General features: G+C 43.1%; 1 protein-coding gene across 4 annotated transcripts in view; it reads right to left on the bottom strand.

Annotated features, from left to right (window-relative positions):
• MGAT5 (alpha-1,6-mannosylglycoprotein 6-beta-N-acetylglucosaminyltransferase) overlaps nt 1-24,367 on the bottom strand; it is a 353,367-nt gene that overhangs the window by 126,440 nt on the left and 202,560 nt on the right. For all 4 annotated transcript variants that reach the window (XM_053596771.1, XM_053596769.1, XM_053596772.1 and 1 more), the window contains 2 exons: nt 10,236-10,312; nt 9,233-9,322 (listed from right to left, as the gene is read on the bottom strand). In XM_053596771.1, the coding sequence (XP_053452746.1) occupies nt 9,233-9,322; nt 10,236-10,312 (167 nt within the window). The remainder of the gene's footprint in view (nt 1-9,232; nt 9,323-10,235; nt 10,313-24,367) is intronic.

The raw sequence follows: 24,367 nt of genomic DNA, 5'->3' as shown, positions 1-24,367 counted from the left end.
AATCAGCTGAAGAACAAAACTATTAAGTGGAAAATTTCAGAAATAGTTCTAAAGTTATAAACAGCACACTGTGCTGAGTAGTGTGATGAAATCTCTGACCATCCTGCCCTGTCCCACCCAGCAGGTGAACCATCCCTTTGTGCAGGAGATCCAAGGACTCGCCCTGCCCATTAGTCCTTCAGTAGCCTTCCAGGTTATTGGAAAGACACCCAGTGTTTCAGTGCTTATGTTCAGATAACTCCTATTTTATTTAATAATGGCCCCAAAGTGCAAGGGCAATGATATTGGCAGTTCAGATACACCAAGGAGAAGTCGCGTACCTGTGAAGGAGAGAAAACATTATGTATGCAAGGCTCAGTATGACCTCAGTTTCTGGCATCCACTGGGGGTCGCGGTCCATATCCCCTGTGGATGAGGGACACTACTGTACATTACATTTGTTAGTAAGTGCTCAAATACGCCCCGGCTTCACGTCTCAACTTGAACATTTCAGCAGATTCTAAAGTTACAAATTTTATAAGGACAGTTTTTCAAGATTAGAAAGGTGATAGCGGGGAGAAGTTACCTACTCAGAACAAAAAAGCTATTGCCTATTTCAGAAAATGTTTCAGATGGAATCATTCAATACATATACGTGCCAGGCACCACTGTATGTGAAAACAAAATAGACAAAAATCTCTCTGGAGATAACTTTCATGTTGTTAACCTTGCTTCTTGGAAGTCAATGGTGTCCCCAGGGTCTTTGTATTTTTTTTTTTTTTGTTGTTGTTTGTTTGTTTTGAGACAGTCCCACTCTGTTGCCCAGGGCAGAGTGCCATGGCATGGAATCATCACTCACAGCAACTTCAAACTCTTGGGCTTAAGAGATCCTCTTGCCTCAACCTCCAGAGTAACTAGGGGTATATGTACACCCTCTACAATGTCTGGCTAGTTTTTCTTTTTTTTTTTTTTTTTTTTAGTTTTTCTATTTTTAGCAGAGTCGGGGGTCTCCTTTTGCTCATGCTCGTCTCAAACTCCTGAGCTCAAGCAATCCACTGTCTTAGCCTCCCAGAGTGCTAGGATTACAGGTGTGAGCCGCCATGCCCAGCTTCCACTACCTTCTAAAAATACCTCTGTCTGACATGTCACCTCTTTCAAACATCACTCCCTCACCTTCTCAGAAGGACCTAGCCTGACAGCACTCTACCTAAAACCAATGTCATCATTTCTCATTAGCACTTCTTTCCCCCCTCTTACTTTCCTCCATGGTACGTAGTTCAAGATTTTTTAACTTTTTTGATCTCTTATCAAATACATAGCCCTGTGAGGAATGTGAGATCACCATTAAATCCTCAGCACCCAGAAAAATCCAATAGGAATGAATGCCCGAGCGCCCAGACTGCGGCCCCTCAGTATTATTTTCCACTGAGAGGAACTGGGAATCCTTAGGGAAATAGCTGGTTCCAGGTCAAGGTCAGGAATTTTATAAAATGAACCGAGAAGATCTGGTCATACCAGAGAGCAAGAAAACTATTAAAAACTAACAAGGTCATGTCAAAAGGACTTAGCAGACAGTACCAATAGGTTCTTCAGGCTCTCACTGGCCAATCCAGGGATAATTTGAGAATCACCAAGAAAATAACTGCAATAGATCAAATATATCAAATATGCTTCAATCAATGACTTCATAATGATAATAAAAACCAAAAGCAGTAGTGCTAGTCACTAACAGATGATGCTAGGAAACCAACTGGGAAATAAGGAGTTATTTGTCCTCATAAAAATACTCCTAAAGTATTAAAAAGGAACTCCTAAAGAATTAAAGAATTAATGAACCTAGGCGTTGACCATCAACACCAGCTAACATCACAAAAAGAAGCCGCCAGGCACTGCGGGCCTGACAGAAGTTAATAATGCCATAATCCAGGAAGTGTCTTGAAAATGTACCAAGCCTTCCTCTGATCAAGCCTCAATTCTTCCCATCAATTTACAGGAAATATAAGGGGAAGTGAACTAGGTTAAATAACAACACAGGATGTAATCATCAAAATTCAAAGTGAGATATCTTCTCTCAGACAAATGTAGTTTTCTTCAACAAAAAACTGCAAGGGAGAAATAAAAAACAGAAGGGAACTTAAGAGAGATTTAAGACACTTCAACAGCTGCAATTTATGGTTCTTCAGTGAAACCCAGTTCAAATAAATAAACTTTATAAGACAAACTAGAAATCATCAATACTGATCTGATTTGATATTAAGAATTACATTAATTTTCAGGTGGGAAATAACAGTAACAATGGATAATTCTCATGTTTTTATAAAGTCTCTGTTAAAGATATATTGAGACATTTATAGATGATAGAATGTTAATATTTGTTTCAAAATAACAAAGCAGGGGGTTGGGAGTATTAATGATGTGAGACTGGCCGTGAATTGACAATTGTTGAATCTGGCTCATGGGTACATAGGGATTCGTTATATTCTTCTCTTTTATAGAGAAGAATATAACGAATATAACATGTTTGAAATCTTCCATATTAAAAAGTATAAAATACAACAATTTAAAAATTATCTGGGGCACATAATAGAAGTGTTTACAAAAGAAATAGGAGGTGACTACACTGAAGCCTCATCTTGCCATACGTATTCTAAGGAACAAAGAGCTACTAGTTTCGGGTCTGGCAAGTCTTGCCTTTTCTCCTGATTTTTGCAGGGCAGAGGCCAGAATAAGAAGTCTAAATATAAATAGCACAGTATCAGAAATTCACAGAGAAACAGGAAGCATCACTAAGAAGAACTTCAGATAGAGAGGAGAGAATTCAGAGACCAGTGAGGTTGACTGACAAATACCATTCTGTAAGCTCAGGACTATGTCAAAAAATCTTTTTTCTAAGGATGTCTTAGAACTCAAGTAATAAGCATGACAAATACAAATAGATGAAAAAGATACCAATATAGGGTGAACACAGAGAGTGAAAAGACCATGGTCATAAATCTCTGCCACCTCCTTTGCTGCCAAAAAATATTATCCTTGTGAAAAGGGAATTTCCTATTTCAAACAGTTAAACAGTTAAAAGATGTGTTTTGGTATTCTCAGGCAACTGTCTGAGTGATATGTTGAAAGTACTCCCTGACCTAACCCAAAATGTTACTTTTTTGCATTCAGGTTCTCTGCTGCAATCAAAACAGTCAATTCTTTATCACTGCCCACTTTGACAAATTAGTCTGTGCAACACCATTTCCAAGTTATCTTTAGCAGCCAACAAAGCTCATAAATCCAAATCATTGTACTGGTTATTAGGATTTCATTTCATGCTCGCATTCACAAACATTTAAGCTTTCAACCTTTCCTGTTGGGCATTAATCTTGGCATTAATCAAGGGATTAAGTATGCTGAATTTAAACTCAAGGTTAATAGCATGCTTAGCCAATATTAGTTTTACGTATTGCCAAGGGAGAACAGAAAGAGGCAAAGACCTTTATGCCTGTTGTTCATGAAATATAAGAAAAGACTGATGAGTGCCGCATGAAACTGCTGCTTTTGTTCCTTGAAGAGGGAGTCACACACTCTCACACCTCAGTCCAAAACTGACTGCTGAATCAACAGTTGCACACATTCTAGAACTAGCAATCACTCGCAGGGCAATTTGATTATTTTAGAGCCACTCTACTTGCAATGGCAACAGAAGTGTTTTAAAAAACAGCACAAACAAATTTAGAAGTCTGGAAAGGTGTGATGCTTGCTAGCTTCTGCAACTACTGTGTAAAGAGAAGAAATGCGTGGTGTCCAATATGCAGGTATCAGCCTCATCTATCAATATACTATCAATAGAGGTGAAGAGATACGTTCCAACTCTTAGAGAAGCTGATAGCAATAAAAGGCTCTGCAGACAGCTAAGTTAATATCCCTGAAACAATGACATTCCAAGTAATTACCTTATAGGACCTTGTCTCTATAATGGGAGTAGTTACATGGCTCACAAAAACAGATATAGAAAATGAACTGCCTGATGTTCTGGAAATACAAGGCTGCCTAATGAATCATTCACTGTCTCCTACCACTTGGAATGGCTGACACCTGGTTTTCATGACCGATGTCCTCGGCAGGGTCAGTGGTGCTTCTCGTTTGCGAGTAGAGTATCCAAATTATGGAGTATCAGCAAACTGGTAACAATGCTGAATTGAAACTAGCTAAATCAGAGCCCTATTTTAAGCACAAGTGGATTTAAGAATAAGACTGAGTATAAAGTCAAGTCAGTGACTCCAAGTCCGTTTCCAGAGTTCTGTTTTCTTTCAGCACGAAAGGGACAACACCTGTGAGAAGTGCAGGACTTTGGAGCCAAGTGACTAACTCTCTGAGCTACGACTTAGCTCTCCATTACTCCTTTGGGCTGTGAGAGGCCGACACGAAATGTGTATAGTCAGCCCTCCATATACACAGGGCGTTGGTTCTGGGACTCCCATGGATATCTAAATCCTTGAATGCTCAAGTTCCTTACCTAAGGTAGTACAGGACTGTATTTGAGGCATCCAGCACACCATGGAGGCCCAGTGATGTTTCATTCTTCTTACAGTCGGAAACCCAAAGCTCCACCCTTAAACAAGGGCAGCCACTCGGCTTTTATCTCTGCAGTCCCCAGCACAGTGTAGCACAAGTAACGAGCAACTATGGAGAGACTACGGGGGAATGTTGATGGCTTTACTTCCTTGGATTCAACCAGAGAAGATTTGTAAGCTGTAAGTTATTGAGCATAGAAGTTTATAATCCTAGAATTTGGTGGAAGTTTGTGTACTGAGATGGCCATGGGAAAGAAAGAAGAGTACCCACCCCCTCCCCAGGATGGGTCTGAATCTAAATGCTTCCATTCATCTGGTGACTGACTCTGCAAGAGACATTTTACTTCATGTCCTTTTGGTATCTGCCAAAGTTCTGATGTTGAACATACATCAAAACAAGAATTAGCTCTTCTAATAAGGATAAGAATAAAATAAAAATCACTGGTGCCAAATGTTGATCAAGTTAACAAATCCAATGAAAATGTCCCTCTCAATCATTTTCTCAACTGCAAGAGAAACCTGACATACAAGAAATAAATCCGTTTCAGAGTTTAATGAAGAGTAAGTTTCAAGACAGCAAGCGCAAGACAGCCACCCAACTGGACTAACACACAGCTCCTGCAAAGCCACAGATATCGTTCAGGATGTTAACATGCTGACTGCCACACTAGAAAACATCCCCTACCCCCCACCGGGACTATGATGTTTCATTAAATCAACATTGGTCAAGAGATGCGTCAATTATATATACTCCACAAGGCTCCAGGCTAAGAACTAGCATCAGTTTTTTTTGTCTTATTATTTTTCAGTTTTTTAAAAAATTTTATTGTTTAGAATTCATTGAGGATACAGAGAATCAGGTTACACTGATTGTATTTGTTAAAGTCCCTCTTATAATTGTGTCCTACCCCCAAGAGGTGTACCATATACCGTGACCCCTATATTCCTCAGTCCTCCCCTCTCCCCACTCCCTCATTCCCCTACCCCCACCCTTGTATTAGCTCATCTTCTGCCTTCATATTAGAAGTGAGTACATTGCATTTTTGCTTCTCCATTCTTGTGATGCTTCACTAAGAAGAACGTGTTCCACCTCCATCCAGGTTAATATAACAGATGCAAAGTCTCCATCTTTTGTTAATCCATTCCTGGGTTGGTGGGCATTTAAGTTGTTGCCACAATTTGAACAAAAAAACTAGCATAAATTAAATACAACTCACATGGTAGTTTCTGTGTTCAAGATACTAGAGGGGAAATTATTGGATTAGAAAACCCTGCTACGAACTTCGCATTAACAACAGTAGGGGTGCACTAGCTCCGTACATCCAGCTCCCAATTACAATGCAAACACAAGTATCATATCCAGAAAAAAGGTCAAGGGGAAGTGTCCTCACCATGAATACACATGCAGACGAAGCAATGCATGTGTTAATTAGCTTGATTTAGTCATTCCACAAAGTTGAACTAGTTCAAACATCACGCTGTAAACCACAAATATACACAGTTTTTGTCAATTAAAAAAGTCAAGGGAAAGAGCAAAATTTCTATGTTCCCCGCAGTCAGAGAATATAAAATTAGACTGGCAAATGAGAAGCAGAAATTGATTCCAATTCTAAGATGGCACCAACGTCCTACATATAACATCTGAAGCTAAGTGACGTCTCAGAGCTATGATCAGTAATGACAACATTAAAAAACCATAACGCATCAGTTACGTTTCCTGAGTATCTTCTCTCTGCCAACCTCTAAGTACATTCCCCCGTAATCTTGGAAATCCTTATAACATCCTCACAGAAGGGGCCATTGACAGTATTAAAACCTGGCTTATTGTACCCTCAATGAATCCCCAACAATAAATAAATAAATAAATAACTATTATTTTATAAGGGAAGAACCCGCGGTACCAAGAAGCAACATTTTTCTAATAAAATCATGGTGCTTAGAAAGCAGCAGAAACAGCAGCTGAAGTCGGGGCTGAGGCTCAAAGGCAGCAATCCTACAGAAGTGACCTTATCGGTGAAATTGTCCTCAAACTCTCACAGGGCACCTATTAAGCCCCGGGGATCAGGGTTCTTTTCAGACTAAAGCCTTGAAAAAGAGGTTCCTGCATCTGTCCTTCCTTCTCTTCCATTTGCCTCTTTTAAGATGACGGATGTGAAGCACGGTGCCAGGAAGAGTTGCCATTAAATGCTGACAATGAACCCGTGTACAGTAGAGGTTCAGTAATTGCTCACTGAACTGAATTTAGCTAAACAACAAAACCCATCTAATTAACAGCATAGGAAGAGAGTGGAATGGACTAATGAAGCACCACTGTATACATCAGGAAGAGAAAAATAGCTACAGATTCTGAAAGGAAGCACTTGGCCTCTCATAAGCGGAAGTGTGGGGTCTGCAACTGGCCTCCCCTAGAATGTCATTTTCCTTTGACCCTTGCCACATCCTTCCTTCACTAGGAGTGGGGCAGCAGTCAAAGGAAGGGGAGAGGTCAGAAATAATTGCAGTCCTTTCTGTCTGGGCCACTCTCCCAGGAGGCAGAGGCGGCTAGGACAGCAATGTAAAATCCTTTCCTTCCACTGCACACCCCAACACACAAAGTCTAAGGAAGGCGTGAAATTAGCCCAGCTTGTCAATCACAGAGCACAGTTGGACTCTGGCTAAATTCCATCAAGTGGAAAGGGGAAGAAAACTTCTGAAAATTAAACATAATGAAGAACCTTTTCCTGCAGGCAGGAAAGGTACTTTTAATTGACTTCTCACTAGAGTGAAGGTTCCCCACGGCCCCAGGCCTTCCTCCTCTGGAGAAGGAAATGGAAAGGGAGGCCGCAGGCCACGCAAGCCAGAAGCCAAACACCCAGTCAAATAAATGCCACCAAATCAGTTTGCCAGCAGTTTGTTAATGAGGAGCACCACACACCCAACTCTCGGTGCTTTTATTTCCAACAGGAATTTTATCATTAGCTTTGGGGTTCTCATGACAGCCACAGGGGGACCATGGAACAACCGCGTCAAAAATGTACCAAAGACAGAGAGCCAATGGTCTAGGACAGGGGCAAGCCCCACGGAACTCAGGGGCACACATCCTACGGCAATGCTGGTTTGGCTTCCATCCCTAAAAGAGCTGTCCCTTGTCACCTTCTGGCACAAAAAAGAGAAGGATCTAAATCCCACAGAGAAAAACATCTAATGCCTCATAAGTGGAGGCATTCATTCCCCTTCCTGCACCGCATCACCCAGGGGCTGTTACTATCACTCAAACAACAATGCCAGCAGCAAACAAAAATGGGGGACAGAATTTAAAAATTAGGCAATGGGGGATCTGCCAAGCCTTACCCTCTGAATCAGCCAGCACCTGTTGCACAAGACCGGAGGGCTGCCCTGCGCAAGGCGCAGAGGGGAAGCCAGCAGGATGTGCTGCTCTGGCAGGTGCTTCCCCTCTGCCATGCCTGAAACAAAGTCTTAACTCTTCCCTACTCCTGGATTTTCCTGAAGTTACAATGGAGATCATCCAGACCTGGGACAAATTCCATTACAAAATGCTCTGCAACCTTTATGGGGGGGAAAGCTGCCATCTAAACTCAAGGGTACAAATTCAAGGGTACAAACAAAAATGAAGCTCAGATAAGAAAAAAAATGTAAAAGTAACTAACTCAGCCTATAATGTAAAAAGCTAACTCAGCTAACAGGCCCACAACAAGATATTACTATAATTAAGGAAGCACAATCCTAAACCACAATAAGAAACCACCTCTCAGCCATTAGGAAGACTACTATCCAAAAACCAGAAAGTAACACATGTTGGCGAGAAGGCAGAGACATTGGAACACTTGGGTTCTGTTGGTGGGAAAGTAAAAAGGCGTAGCCACCATGAAAAACAGTGTGGAAGCTCCTCAAAAAGTTAAAAATACAACTACTACATAATCCAGAAATTCCACTTCTGGGTAAATTCCTTAAAGAACTGAATGAAGGGTCCTGAAGAGATGTTTGGACACCCATGTTTATAGCTGTGTTATTCACAGCCAAAACATGGGAACAACCCGTATGTCCACTGATGGGTGAATGGATAAACAAAATGTGGTTTTTATAAACAATGGAATATTATGCAGCTTTCAAAAAGAAGGGTGTTCTGAACCATGCTACAAGGTGCATGTGCCTTAAAGACACTCTGACAAGTGAAATTAGCCAGTTGCCAAAGCACAAATAGTGTATGATCCCACTCATACGTGTCACCTAGAGCAGTTAAACATAGTGACAGAAAGTAGAATAGTGGCTGCCTGGAGGTAAGAGGCAGGAGGAACGCGGAGTGTTTAATGGGTACAGAGTCTTAGTTCTGCAAAACGAAAGTGTCCTGGAAACCTGATGGAGATGGCTGTGTGATGTAGCTGTACATAATGCCACGGAACTGCACATTTGAAATGTTTAAGACCGTTTCAGAATGGAGCCTTACACGACTCCATCACACATTATGTATATTTTACTACAATAAAATAAATTGGGGAAAAAGTAAATAGCTAACTCAGCCTCTTTTTTCCCTTAAGCGGGTAACAACATCTTTCTTGAGGTGGTGGGGAAAGTAAAGAAGGGAACCACAGGTCCTTCACCTAGGAACACACAGTTTTAAGCTTTTCAAATTCCAGGCTCAGACACAAAATAGTCCAACCAGTCACCTTTACCCCCAGGAGCCACAAGAAGCTACTTACCTCACTGAGGTAAATAAAGAAGGAGCAGGTGGACCCGTCCACTCCGTAGTCTGCGTAGCAGGGATCTGAACGCCACATGTCTTTCATCCACTGAAACGAGAATCGGATCAGAACATCTGTGCAGATGTTCTCAGTGCTCCTGCACATCCACTCGCAGAGACGGGTGCAAACGGGGTGAACGGCTCAAGCTGGGACCTCAAGAACTGGGTGAAGGAGCCTCTAAGCTGAGGTCCACGTGACCAGAGCATGGCTCAGCTCCAGGATGACCCGTAGGTGGACAATGGCTTGTGCCAGGCCTCTGCAGAGGTTTTCAGAATGGCACAAGGCTGGAAGATACTTCAGGCAATGAAGCCCAGAAGAGGTGATGGCAGGGGAGTCCTATGAAGAGCAAGTGCCTAATGGGACTCTTGTACACATCCCCTACTAGGGTGCCCAGGGCACTTGGTGTGGGAACCAGGGCATGAAGGAGCATTTACAGATGACCCCAATACATACATACTCCTGGGCTTTGTCTCGCTGTCCTAGGTACACACCTATCTGACCCTTTCCTTGAAAACTACCAAGCAGAAAGTGGTGACAATGCAACTAGGATCTTTGAAAAAATCTGAAAGAGTGAAAGCCGTCAAGTGTCTTTGGGTACCTGACCAGAAACAGAAACAGGACATTTAAACCAGAATCTGGAGGTCTAAGAAGGGGGTTGGACACTAAATAGTGGCAGCCCCTCATCACTGGTCCCACTAGAGGATGAGAAACAAAGAGGGAAGGGGACTTCAAAGACACGCAGGTGCCCGCATGAGAGCTATTGTTGCCCAACCCCAGGGAGTTGACACAAACAGAGCCGGGTTGTCATGGCCACCACCCAACTCTGGCAGGATGGAGCCTTAAATGACTGGCCTCAAGAGCAAGTCACTCGTATCACTGGGGAGGAAACGGGAGGGAAGGGAACGAGGAGGTGCTAGTGTGGATGCAGGAAGATGAACATGAGCCCCACCCTCTGCCTTACCTTGATTTTCCCCTCGCAGTGGGGGTAGCCATCCATAGGAGGCAATACACATTTTTCTTGAGCTCCGTTAATGATATCTGTAAAAGACAGAAAACAGAAAAGACACCATCAAGTCTGTGAAGCATCAGCCTAACATCCTTGTAAGGAGAGACGCAGAGAGAGAAACCAAAAAAGGGAAGTCTCCACTGGTAGCCATGTCCTGACTCATGGAACACCTAGCTCCAAATATGTCTCATTGGTCTGTAGCGAGGACCTGACCCCAAGGGCTGCCCACCTGCAGGCTGGCCAGGGACCTAAGACACATGTGGCCTGGCTTGAAATGGTGAACTAGGCTCACCAATTGCTTGGAAGTTTGCAGTTGAGAAACTGAGAAACCAAACAAGCAAGGAGCAGGAAATGAAACCGTGAGATTGGAAGGGTCCACCAGGGCTGGAGGGCCCATCTCAGGTGTGCAGGCAAGCTGAGGTCATGAGCAGACTTCAGGAGGACTTGTGAGTAAACAGAGGAAGCCAGCAGGGAGAAACGGACCCACAGAGCTGGAGTGCAGAGGAGCAGGAAGCTATAGACACATCTGTGCTATCCGGCTCCAGTTCTACGAGGCACAGCTTCTTACGGATCCAGTTCTTAGATTTCCACAAAGATCTCCTTACTCTTTAAATATTCCCTACCAGCTCCATCCATGTAAACACGAAAGAGGTAAAGTCTCCATCTTTCTTTAAGGCTGCATAATATTCCATGGTATACATATACCATGATTTATTAATCCATTCGTGGATAATTTATGGTTTTCACATGAAAGCTATAACCCAGTTATAACCTAAAAATATGGGGAAGTGGGAGAGGGCGGGGAGGGGGGATGGGCAGAGGGAGGGTGATTGGTGGGATTACACTTGCGGTGCATCTTACAAGGGTACATGTGAAACTTAGTAAACGTAGAATATAAATGTCTTAACGCAATAACTATGAAAATGCCAGGAAGGCTATGTTAACCAGTGTGATGAAAATGTGTCGAACGGTCTATAAAACCAGTGTATGGTGCCTCATGATCATATAAATGTACACAGCTATGATTTAATAATTAAAAATAAATAAATAAATATCCCCTCCCCCCCAAATCCCTTTACATTAGCTAAAGTAGATTCCTATTCCTTGTAACTTCAAAGGAATTTGTGCAGTCAAAACTAAAACAGCTGCCTTAAGAAGCTTATGGTCTAATGGTGGATGAACAATGAACAACATCATGGAGATGATCTTAGGTCAGGCAAGGGAAAGACACTCAACCTCGCCTATGAGGGTCAAAGAATGGCCCTGGGTGCAGTGACATCTTAGTCGAGATATGAAGGCGGAGTATGAGCTGGACAGGGGCCTCGTCTAAAGATGGTGTTCAAGGGACAGAGGTGCTCCCAAATGCAGGACAGACTTCAGCTGGAATAAAGAGTACGAGGTACTGGGAGGTCTGACAGGAGATGCAGGCAGGGCCCGAACGGCAAAGGCCTCCACCACCATAAGGACTTTGACTTTTATCCTGAAGACAAGGTGGAACCATGAGAAGTTTTAGGGAGGGCCTGGTTATGATAAGATTTGTGTGTAGGACCAATCACTTTAGTTGGAAAATAGGACAACCCTAAACCTATATACTTCTCTTTTCAGACCTATATTCTCCAGAAATGTGAAAAATTTCACTATCCTTCACTGCTGACACTTTTCTATATAAAGCACTAATCAGAAATTAGATCCCAAACTGGTATTTTAAACAGAAGTTAGATCTTTACCTGCCCCTTGGTAATCAGTTCCTGTAATAGACTGCAACAGAAATCTGTGACTTCTTAATTCAGTGTTTTCAATGAGCCTCCTCCTTGCTAAGAATGACTAGAGCAAAAAAATCAGTATCTTCCTTCTCATGGATTGGAAGCAGTGTCATCTAGTAGTTAATATCAAGGTTATTCAGCTTTTTGGAGTCTGCTTCATGATCTGTAAAGTGGGAGTGGCTGTGCCTCTTTCATGCAGCTCTTACTAAACACAACGTTCAGGAAGAGTCTCGTCCTGCACTCCCAGTGGCAGGTACCACAGACCTCAGCAGGTGCTTAGAAGCTGGTGCTTGCTGTGGGAGTCTACCTCCGCTCGCTCTATCTGGGAAAGCAGCATTTCAAATGCACACTGGCTGGAAACACATTCTCTGTGTTTTTAAGATAGATGCAGGGTTGAGGTGGCAGTTCTTCCTACAGCTCCTCTCCTCCTGTTTGCCAGTCAGATGCCTCACCAAATGCACTGTCCCTCCAAGGAAGAGAGAGCCTTTCTGGTGACGACTACTCCTGTCACTGGTTTCAGTTCCGGTCCTGCCTGGCAGCACTCACTGAACAAATAAGCCCGAAGTTTCCATGAAATTTGACCCAGCCCATGACAGGCGAGGCTCAACACTTTAGAGGACAGCAGGCTGATGCCCCTCTCACACCACAGACACTGTTCTATTCCCAGAATATTCGAAGCGGCTACTGAGTTGGAGTGAAGGGGCCTTGCCAAGCAGAGGGAGGGCTGTAAGCAAAGCCCCTCTGCTGATACCACAGTTCCTGGTCAATACAGTTTCAAGGATAAAAACGTACCCAGGTTCAACAAACTTTTTCTGTAGAGACCCACAGGAAATATCTTACGCTGTGCGGGCCACATAGTCTCTGCTGCGACTACTCGACTCCGTGGTGATGAGAAAGCAGCTGAAGGTAACAAGCGAACGACTGGGAGACCCTGTGTTTGACATGTCAGGAGAGGCCCCAAACGAGCCTCCCCATTTCTGCAAAAACCTGCTGAACTGACTTCTTTCGAGCCCCGTGTGGCCTTCCACTGCCCAGCTGAAGCCCTTCCCTTTCCTGAAGGGGCCACAAGCGCCATCCTGAAGCAGCTGTCCTCGCCCCTTCTTCCCTCCCACGCCCACTCTGGCCTGGGGGCTGCCCTCCTCCTACCACAGCAAGGTTCCTATTATTTTCTTCATGTTTGCCCTCTCCCCTCCCAGGGCATGAGAACCTGTGAGAAGACTGTCTTCTTGCTGGATCACCAGGCGCCCAGAAGGGCTCCTTGACTGGACTGAGCGGCATGTCCCCACCTGCCCTGTGCGTTGGCTTCTTGGGCCCAGGTAGCACTAGACCGCGCCGGGCCAGTGTCAGGACCTTCTGACACTCCCTTCAACTGGCAGTTTGCCAGCTAATCCAACAAGGTCTCTTTTGCAACTATCATCTTACGTATGTGTGTGAGTTTTCTCTCCACTATTGAGTTACGCAGTGATGGGTCTGAACAGACAATGGGCTTCTAAAAGCTTTTGTTGAAGGGTGTTGGGGTAGGAGGAATCTGTGCCTGGGAAAAATGGGAAACCACCATCTTCCAAACACAGGGCAGGGCCGCTCCCTGAATCTGACCAGGAAAAATTGGAGCAAAACCCGTCACCAAACGGCTCAGGAGGATTTTCACCTCCTTCTCCGGCACAGCTCCTCATTTTCTTTCTATCATAATGACAAAAACGCAGCAAATGTTTTTATTACTTTGTGTATGTGGAGGACTTTTCTAACCTTTGAAAGCCTCTAGTCTTAGTAAGAAACAAAAATTCAGACCAAAAAAGCTAATGTTACTGCTTCTCAGGGGAGATGGAGATCACACACAAGGGAGAAAGTTTATACCAAGATATATTGCTAGAATGTTCTCCCTGCTGTTTATCCCAAACTCTCCCCCTTGCTGATTTTTTTTTAGTAGTGAAAAGACAAGGGAAAATAAGAATTTTCATGTAAGCAATTTTAGTGTAACCCATCTTATTACTGTTCACACCCTCACACCAGCCCACGACACACTGTCTTTCCCCCAACTTTTACTTTGCATGGTTCTATGGCATTGGCAACCAGGTGTCCACCTGGAAGGCAGATTACACAGGTGTGAAAATTCTGTTTTCTTAGTCACTTGTACTCACACAATGCAGCAGGTGCTCAAACACTGGGTTTAATCTAAGAGAACACATACTTTTCCTGCCATCAAAATTGCTTAAGATTTAAATCATATATAGGCCAAAAGCGGTGAGATGTCTCTCTCACACACACACACACACACAGAGCAGGGTACTCCTGTCGAGTGTGGAGCCAGATTCTCCCCGACAGTCGCCGAATACATTGACAGAGACACACACAGAGGGAGACGGCGACATTTCAGATATGTACTGAGACGAGACAGGGACAAAAAGATTCAGAACCAGACAGATTTTTTTCTTACTCTTGTTTCTGCAGCCTCTGAGGAAGGGAGGAAACAGGGAGCATCAGGGCAGAAGGAGGTGGCAAGACGGTCTTAGAGGGGCAGTGAGAGTAGAAATCGGGGGATACAGGAAAGGAAAAGAAGATGGAAAATAACAACTTGCCTTTCTATGGTGCTGTCACTTACATTATCACATTTCAGAAAAATTTCCTCCTCATAGCCCGGAAAGGAGAACCTTTAAAATTCTCAGCACCGACCTCCAAACTCAGCACCCCGGGCTGATGAGTTGACACTGCACTTTCGTAAGACATGGTCCTTGTCCTTTGGGGCTAACACACATGGAGGGAGGCACACACAACAGTGGCACTCCTGGAAGGCGCGCACAACAGCGGCACTCCTGGAAGGGGCGCACAACAGCGGCACTCCTGGAAGGCGCGCACAACAGCGGCACTCCTGGAAGGGGCGCACAACAGCGGCACTCCTGGAAGGCGCGCACAACAGCGGCACTCCTGGAAGGCGCGCACAACAGCGGCACTCCTGGAAGGCGCGCACAACAGCGGCACTCCTGGAAGGCGCACACAACAGCGGCACTCCTGGAAGGCGCACACAACAGCGGCACTCCTGGAAGGCGCACACAACAGTGGCACTCCTGGAAGGTATGGACAACTGCCGCATGCTGTGGCCTAGGACAAGCATACAGCACACAAGGGACCCCACAGTGATTTTCAAACAATGGAATAAACAAATGTAACGATGGAATGAAGAGTCCGAGTTCAAGAGGAGTGAAGAGGAGAGAAAGTGCCACAAAAGGGGTATGGGAGAGGCTCCCTCAGAGTCACCGTCCCAGTAACTCTGAGTACAGAGTCTGGCTCAACATGCGGGAAGACAGCAGGCTGGGCAGAGGTGGGAGAAGAGTCACTGCTGGTGCTGGGAGAGGGGACGTCGTCTAGCCCCAGTGAGAGTCACTGACGATCATATCTCAGTGGGATTTAAAAAGAAACCTTAAGGTAGGAGATAGAGTCTTAATGAATCATAGGTTAACTGCCCCGCTGCTCGCACAAATCAAACGCAAGGTACATTAGGTACCACACGAGCCTTTTACCTCCCAGCTGCCCAGGCCAACGTTTACACACACAGAAGGATGCTATTGTGTGTTCTAAAGCACCATCGACTATCAACTAGGCAGCACCACAAAACGCTCCATTTCTATCAACTTATTTAAAGCTATGATAAGCACTCCTCACTGCTGAACAAACGAGATCTGGAAATACAGTCTCCATAACAAAAACTATATGGCAGGTCAGCCTAAATATACCAATTGTATAGGTGGTACCATGTGTGAGAACTGGGCTACCTGGCTCCCTGGTGGAGATAACAGTGGGGGGGGGCAGGGAGGAGGGGTGGAGGTGGGGGAAAGGGGGGCGGAGGTGGGGGAAAGGAGAGAGGGGAGGGAGGGAGAGGGGAGGGGAGAGGGAAGGAGTGGGGGAAGGAGAGGGACAGGTGTTCCGCACCAAGAAGAAAGTCTACTTAGCCAAAGCTCACTTTTCTTGACATTATGATAAGTGTTTGAGATGGCACTTTTTTTTTTTTTTTTTTTTGTAGAGACAGAGTCTCACTGTACCGCCCTCGGGTAGAGTGCCGTGGCGTCACACGGCTCACAGCAACCTCTTAACTCTTGGGCTTACGCGATTCTCTTGCCTCAGCCTCCCGAGCAGCTGGGACTACAGGCGCCCGCCACAACGCCCGGCTATTTTTTGGTTGCAGTTTGGCCGGGGCTGGGTTTGAACCCGCCACCCTCGGCATATGGGGCTGGCGCCCTACTCTCTGAGCCACAGGCGCCACCCGATGGCACTTCTTTTTAAGAACTTAAAGAAAGAACATAGGGCTGTTAACTCTTTATCTCAAACTGAAAAGGCACCTGATAGATTAAGTCCCTCACCAATGCAATTTGAAAGAGTGGGGGGGAGGGGGGAAGTTAAAGTGAGTTTATTCAAAAACTCTCAGAAACCTCAAAGAACATGACTATCTGTCCACTCAGGATGTTTTAGAAAACTGAGTTCAACCTCCTCGTCTAGTTTCTTTGCTAGCAGCTAAGATAATCATCTTCATTCAGCCCAGGGACACCCCATACATATTTCCTCTCAAAAGATAAAAAGTCTCCAGTGATTTTGTTCTGTGTGTAGGACAAGGTAGCATTTCTCTCCGCACTCCTGATACGAACAAGCAGTGACACTTATCAGATGGCCCCTGAGAAGCACACCCACCTGAGCTCGGCCATCCAGCAACAGCTGGAAACCATCTAATCTCTCTGGTGGTTTAGAGACCCAGCTCCTGCCAGCACCTCCATCAGCTAGCTTGGCTTCAGGAATAGACAGCAATAAATCAGATCTAAACCAGCCACGGTGAAATATAGTCTCCCATATAAAATGACTCACCAATCATTCTCAGTTTAGTAAATATTTATTTAGGGCTGTTTTACTTTTGCACTAGGACCAGTATAATTTCTATAACTGAGTCATGTACAGGTATTTCAGGCCCAAGGTCATACAGTAATAGGAAGCTGCCTGTCCACCGAAGGACCTGAGATGCCAAAGTATGGGTAACAGGCAAGACTCATGTGTGGACCGCACGCTGGGCATTTTGAGAAGACTTGTTTGCATTTTGTTTTTGTTTTGTTTTTTAACCTTGGAAGTTCAGACTGCAATCATCATTGAACAAAGGAATTTTAGAGCTACAAGGGATTTCTGAACCGTATTTACCCACTTTCTACTTTTCCTGATTCATTATAATGAGGCCTAAGAGAGAGGAAGTACCTTCCTCATTCATCAATTAAACAAAATCCATTAAGCACTTTCCATGTAGGAAGCACTCTGCATGTTCAATCCAGGCCTTTGCCTTCTGAGTCAAGATTACTTACACACACAGTTTCTACATATTAAAAACCACACCACCATATTCATGTTCTGGACAGAAAATTTGAAGAATAAATGTCAAGGAATAAAATGACAGTGTGTTATTCCCCTCGTAAAAATCACCTCTGATGGCCTCACAGACTTTATAAAAAGGAGGCGCTGCAACAATGCCCACATACAAATCCTGCGGACAGTATGGAAGTCAGCAACAAAATCATATTCAATGTATATGGTTTCTCAGTTATACACCAGGTTAAGAATACAACACTTAAAAAGAATGGAGTTGTGATGAGAATGAAAACACACTGCCAGAGAGATGAACCTTAAAAACATTACACTGGGGAAAGCAGCCACACATTGTAAGATTGCATTTATTCAAAATGTCTGGGCAAATTTACAGAGACTGAATGTACGATTGGTGACTTAAGGGTTGAGGAAGCGATATGGGGTTTCTTTTTGAGATAATATAAATGTCTAAAATTGATTGTGGTGGTGGTTGCACAACTGTAAATCTACTCAAAGCCTTGGTCTCAGACACTTTAAAAGGGTGAGCTATAGCTCAATGAAGCTGTGACGAAAATGTGAAAATTTCTGACACCAATTTATTCAACAAATACAGCACCTGAGTATCTGCAATGATTTTAGTACCTTCCTGAGAAGCATACAAACACAAAACAGTCTCTACCTTAAAAATCCAAAACTTGCTCACCAGAAAAGGTAGTCAACAGCCTGATACACAACCAAAGACCTGTAACACAGCAGTGGGTGGAATGGGCTGGACGAAGCAGCAGACTGCAGGGGCCTGGAGGAGTCAGGAGGCTTCCAGGATTTGGCAAGCCATTTGCTGTTCCCCAGAAATGACTTTCCTTCATTCCACAGTCACGGAGTCTGCAGCTGAGCACCTGGTCCCTCAGTGAGGGCTTCTCATGCAACCGGGTGTGACCAGATGACGACACTCAGGCCAAAGAGATGTGGGAGGTTCTCCAATTTCAGGACAATCTTGCCTGGCTGAGCCTATGCCTATGATACCCATTCCTCTTCCCCACACTTCCCATGGGTTGGAAAACAAGCATGCAATGGCCTAGGAAGAGGGGAAGGTTCTGGAATCCTGAATAGCAACATGGAGGGAGAAGAGCCACTCTGTCGCCTGGATCCCTGGATTATCACATGACAGAAAAACCACCTTCATCTCATGTGAACACTGCATTTTGTAGTAGCATATTTGACACTTTAAATAATCACCAGACAAGTGGGATTTGAGTTGAACTCTAAACTAGGAGACAGAAAAGGGACGATGAGCATGTAGAGAAACAGGGATGACGATGGCGTCCAACACAGACTGAGGTGGTCATTGTAGGGAGGTGGTCAACTATGGAGTTTCTGTATTTTTAAAATTAAGATACAATACTAACATTAAGTCATCCTCAGTTGCCAATTTTCATTGAAGAAAATATACGGAGAAACAAGTGGCAGATATTAAAAACCCAAGATGTTTGCAAAGCTACATCATGTTATCAAGTTGGGGGCCTAAGGTGATTTTTATAACTATTGTCCCTTTCCCAATAAACATGATAGGGAAGAGCCTTTCCCAGCTTCCCCTGTTCTCACATGCAATTTGCTGGAAGTAGGAATGAGTGCCACTACACAGCTGCCTTGCTAGGACAGCAGCATGTCCCTGGAACATGGAACACGCACATCTTTCTTCTAGCCTCAAAGAGTGGTTTGGTTTTTCTTCTATAATAGGGTTGAATGTTAAGCACAGTTCATATATTTCTACCTATTCTTACCAAACCATCGAAAGTGTTTTGGGATTGGACTTTGTTGAGGGAATTATAGATATAGATATAGATATTTAGTTTGTATTTTTTCCATGCAAAAGTAGAAAAAAGAAAGAAATAAGGAATAACCACAAGAGAAGGCTGGCTTTATCCCTAGGATATTTTGGTTGTATATATAAATTGCCAAAAAATAAGTATGTTTTCTTCATATCATACAATGTCCCCCATTTTCAATCACGTGCCACAAGCCTCGTACAGCTATTGATAAAGAACAGCACTTGGCCCCGGATGTCTACAGGGAAGGAGAAAGTGCTTCAACTATTCTCACAACAAGATAGCAAGATAAGTTTTTGTTTTCACAAAACAGAGTTTTTCATTTTATTTTGGATGCTTGGTTGTGGGCTTCTGCATCACAATTTATTTTTCCATTTTAAAAAGTAAGATAATTTAGAACTGAGATGACATCTTGATAATAAGTTTTTGGTACTAGAAAAAGCAGAACAGAAGGAAGATATAAAAGGTAAAGGCAGGAATATTACAAATGCCCATAAGCACACCAAATCCTTGGATACAAATTTGAAGAATAGCTGAGAGGTATTTAATCTGTGGTTCTCGTGTAATGGAACAGTCGCATAAAACTTACATGCCATCAGCAGAAAGCATACAGGCCAAGCCTGCTACATCACGTCCGTGACTAGGAATGTCTTAAAGCAAATGATGCCAGGCACATGACACATGGCTACAGTCTCAGCTACTAGGGAGGCTGAGCCAGGAGGATCACTTGAACTCAGGAGTTTCAGATCAACCTGGGCAACTCTAAAATGAAAAATTCAGGCTGGGTGCAGCGGTTCACGCCTGTAATCCCAGCACTCTGGGAGGCCGAGGCTGGTGGATTGCCTGAGCTCAAGAGTTTGAGACTAGCCTGATCAAGAGTGAGACCCCCATCTCTAAAAAGAATAGCCGGGTGTTGTGGCAGGCACCTATAGTCCCAGCTACTCAGGAGGCTAGGCAAGATAATGGTTTGAGCCCACAAGTTCAAGGCCACAGCACTCTACTGAGGGCAACAAAGTGACCCTCTGTCTCAAAAAATAAAATGAAAAATTCACAGAATAGAATTAACAATGGCTTGTTGATGGAAGAAAAAAAAGTTCAGTGAATTTGAAAAAAACAAGGAGATTATTCAATCTGGAAAACCAAGAAAATAAAGATTGAGGAAATAAGCAGAGTCTCAGTGACGCGTGAGAGAACACCATGAAAGCTCACCTTTGTGTAAATGAATGTCCACAGGTAGGGTCTTAGAACACCTTAAGTTCTGGGCCTGATATGAGGCCCCGTCAGGGGTTTCATGTAATAGATCCAGAGTTGCATAAAACTTACATGCCATCAGCATAAACATACCTGCCAAGCCTGCCACATCATGTCTGTGACTAGGAATGTCTTAAAGCAAGTTATGCCAGGCACGTGACATATGCCTATAGTTCCAGATACTGGGGAGGCTGAGGCAAGGACGGTCACTTGAACCTAGAAGTTCTAGACCAGCCTGGGTAACCACAGCAAGATCTCATCTCTTAAAAGAAAAATGTTTTATAACTTAATTCCTTGTAATCTTTCCTATCCCTTAGCAGGTGTGCCTTTATGTAGAAAAGAAACATACCTGGTAGTAAGACCATGTAAATTTGGACACTGATACTCAACTTATCAAGTTAACTGAGTAATGTGCATATGGTTAGATGTTGTAAGTATTATTCCAACACTGGAATGCTATTCATCAACTCCAAAGAAAAGGTTAGTAAATATGTGATGCAAGTTCTTCCTTCTACAAAACATAAAGGTTTTCAACTGCCTGGGAATTTGTTTCAGGAAGTAGTTTGTTCCCAGATAGTGTCTGGGTTTTGAGTCAATTCCTGGATGGCACTGATCCTCAGGTCCTCGGATTATTACCTGAATACCCATTCTTTTGGGCAGCTATCCAGAATAAACCACAGTCACTCACTCACTCTCCAACCATGGCACCAGGGGGAGAGCCACCATTAAAGACACCCACTCCTTGCCAACTAGAAATGGCTGTTATTGCACCTATAGCAAGAAAGGGCTGGCATCCATACCAAAAGGGAGGGAAAAAAAAAAGGGAGGGGAAAGTCAGTGCTGTGGTGACTTGACTTAGATCATTTGCCAGCCAGAGCCCACAGCTGAACTATACAACTTGTGCAAGAACTACATGACCAATTTAACTTGGTATTCTAAAAAAAAAGAAAAAGAAAGAGAGAAAAGAAAAAAATCCTGAGAAATTATGCATTGGGAATGGTGGAGAAGCTTATACTGGAATAATCTTTGCACAGGTAACAATACATTTAAGAGTGAGGGAAAATGGGCAGAAACTAAAAGGGATTTGATCCTTGAAAGCACACTGAGTAAGATTCACGTGTACATGGCTCTAGTCGGGGAGGTAGGAAGGAGGTAGGAAGTCACTAGAAGGCAAACAAAAGGCTCTAGTCTCATTGGCTTAAGGTGTCAGAGGGTAAAATCTGGGTAGTGATGAGAAAGGAAGATAGGATATTACCAAAAAGAGAGGGCCAAAAAAGGAAAGCCCTGAAATCTGTATATTAAACTTTGAGTAATCCCATAACTAAACATTTGTAGGGGGAACTCCAAAGAAACCTCTAAAAACATTCAAGAAATTTCTTCTGCGGCTCCCTGCAAGGGAGCCAGAGTTTAAATCACTAAAACCCAAAGAGGTTTGGTTAAGATTTTGGGCTTCCCAATAAAATCCCTGAAGGGCCTCCGATTAGACCCAGAACTTGAGATGTTCTAAGATGAGGGAGAAAACTAAGACACTCCATAACAAACCATAAAATAGAGTCCTCCTAGGTTCAAGGTGATAACTCAGTAAATTAACGCCTGTGAGAATAAAAAACCCTTTGGAGAGAGATAACAGGATCCAGAGACTCTACAACATATTATAATGTCCAATTTATGATGAAGAATTACCACACGTGGCCCGGCACCCCTAGCTCAGTGAGTAGGGCGCTGGCCACATACAACAAAGCTGGAAGGTTCAAGCCCAGCCTGGGCCTGCTAAATAGCAATGACAACTGCAACCAAAAAAATAGCTGGACATTGTGGCAGGTGCCTGTAGTCCCAGCTACTTGGGAGACTGAGGCAAGAGAATCGCTGAAGCCCAGGAGTTTGAGGTTGTTGTGAGCTGTGACGTTACGGCACTCTACCAAGGGCAACATAATAAGACTCTGCCTAAAAAAAAAAAAGTCAAGATGATGCAAATGTTGGAAAGCTGGCAAAGAATTTAAAGCAGCTATTAAAAATAAGGTTAAAGATAAAGGAAAAATGGTCATCAGTGAATAAAAGGATTGTCTGCAAAGAAATGGATACTAGGTAAAAAAAAAATTTCTAGAACTGAAAAGTAGATCATCTAAAATGAAAAATTCGCAGAATAAAATTAACAACAATTTGTAGGTGGAAGAAGAAAAGATCAGTGAATCTGAAAAGGAAAAAAAAGGAAATTTTTCAATCCAAAAATCTAAGAAAATATAGATTGAGGAAAATAAGCAGGGCCTCAGCGCCCTGTGGGAGACCATGAATGAATGCCCACAGGTAGAAGAGAGAATATGGGAAAGAAAAATATCTGAAGAAATAATGGCCAACAACTTCTCAAACATGGTGAAAAACATTACTTTCAGATTCAATAACTCAGTGAACCATACGCAAGATAAATACAAAAACAGTTATGTTAAACTGCTAAATGACAACAATAAAGGTAAAATGTTGAAAGCAGTCAGAGAAAAACAAGAAAACAAGACACATTTCATAAAAGGGAACAAAGGGGGAAACGTCACCTGACATCTGATCAGAAAAAGATGGAGGCTGTAAAAACAAAAACAAAAAAAACACACTTTTTAAGTGTTTTTATCAGCTTAGAATTTTGTATCTATGTCCTTGAAAAATGCCAGGCAAAAATGAAGCCATTTTCAGACAAATGAATAAAAATGTCACCAGTAGCAGACCTGTGTGGCAAGAAATGATAAAAGCAGCTCTCTAGGTCGAAAGGGAAATGACATGAGATGGAAACTTGGAAAGAGAATTGGCAATTTGAATATAAGGGCAAATATAAAAGACTATAGTTTTTTTCTTATCTTCATTTCTATTTATCAGACAATTGACTTAATATAAAATTCACATTAGAGTTCAGAAAGATTTAAGACATTTGTAGATGTAAGATATTTAACAATAGTACAAAGAATGGTGGTTTATTGCAATATGAAATAAACTTGAAGTTGTAAAATATACTCTAAGTAAGTAAGAAACTATGGTATATTGCAATCTTTACAATAGGGTCTCAAAAATTATGCAGCCCATCAGTCAAATCTGGCCCATTGCCTGTTTTTATAAATCGTTTTATTGGAATATAGCCATGACATTCACTTACATATTGTACTATAATGGCCGTTAAATTGCTGCAACAGAGATCAGAGATCGTGTGCTCCACAAAGCTGAAATATTTAATATCTGGCTCTTTACAGACAAAGTGTCAACTCCTACAGCGTCCTTTGGTCAGTTTTACAACTTACAGGATGCATTTGGCATCTAGTAGATAGTGGAGACTTACTCCCTCCAAGTCTCTCTCATTTAAAGACAAAGGGCCTTGCCACCTGACCAAGGTTAGAGGCCAAAAGAGCCCCCCGAAACCAAAAATAAACTGCCACGGGTGTCGCTCTGCCTGCACAGGGCCCAGTTCACACTTGTGAGTTTCTATGTGTTCTTACTCTCCTCTACCTAACAGTTATCACTCTTCCTGGCCGCCTTCCCTGTGAATTTCAAGCTCCATCTTCACACACAGACTGTGGCCCTTAAAGAAGCTGTTAAAGGAGCTCCTAAAAGGTCAATCCCCTATGACAAATCCCTTAACATACACACACCTCTGCTGGTGTTGCTGCTTCTCTGATTTAATCCCAACTAATGTAAATGGACAAAAATTAACAAAGCCAAAGTTAGGTCTTTAAAAAGATGAATAAAATTTATAACACCCTAGCAGAAGTGATCAAGAGAAAACATAAATTAGCAATAGTAAGAAGGAAAGAGGGACAGCACTGTAAATCCTCTGGATGTTAAAAGAGTAAGAGAATGTTATGAACTACGTGGCAATAGTCTACTGCTTAGAAAAACTGATGGGCTCACGTGTTTCTGGCAGTATTATTCCTAATAGTGC

This window comes from Nycticebus coucang, chromosome 7, assembly GCF_027406575.1.
Source record: "Nycticebus coucang isolate mNycCou1 chromosome 7, mNycCou1.pri, whole genome shotgun sequence".
Classification (NCBI taxonomy): Eukaryota; Metazoa; Chordata; class Mammalia; order Primates; family Lorisidae; genus Nycticebus; species Nycticebus coucang.
This window is presented reverse-complemented; position numbering and strand designations above follow the sequence as displayed.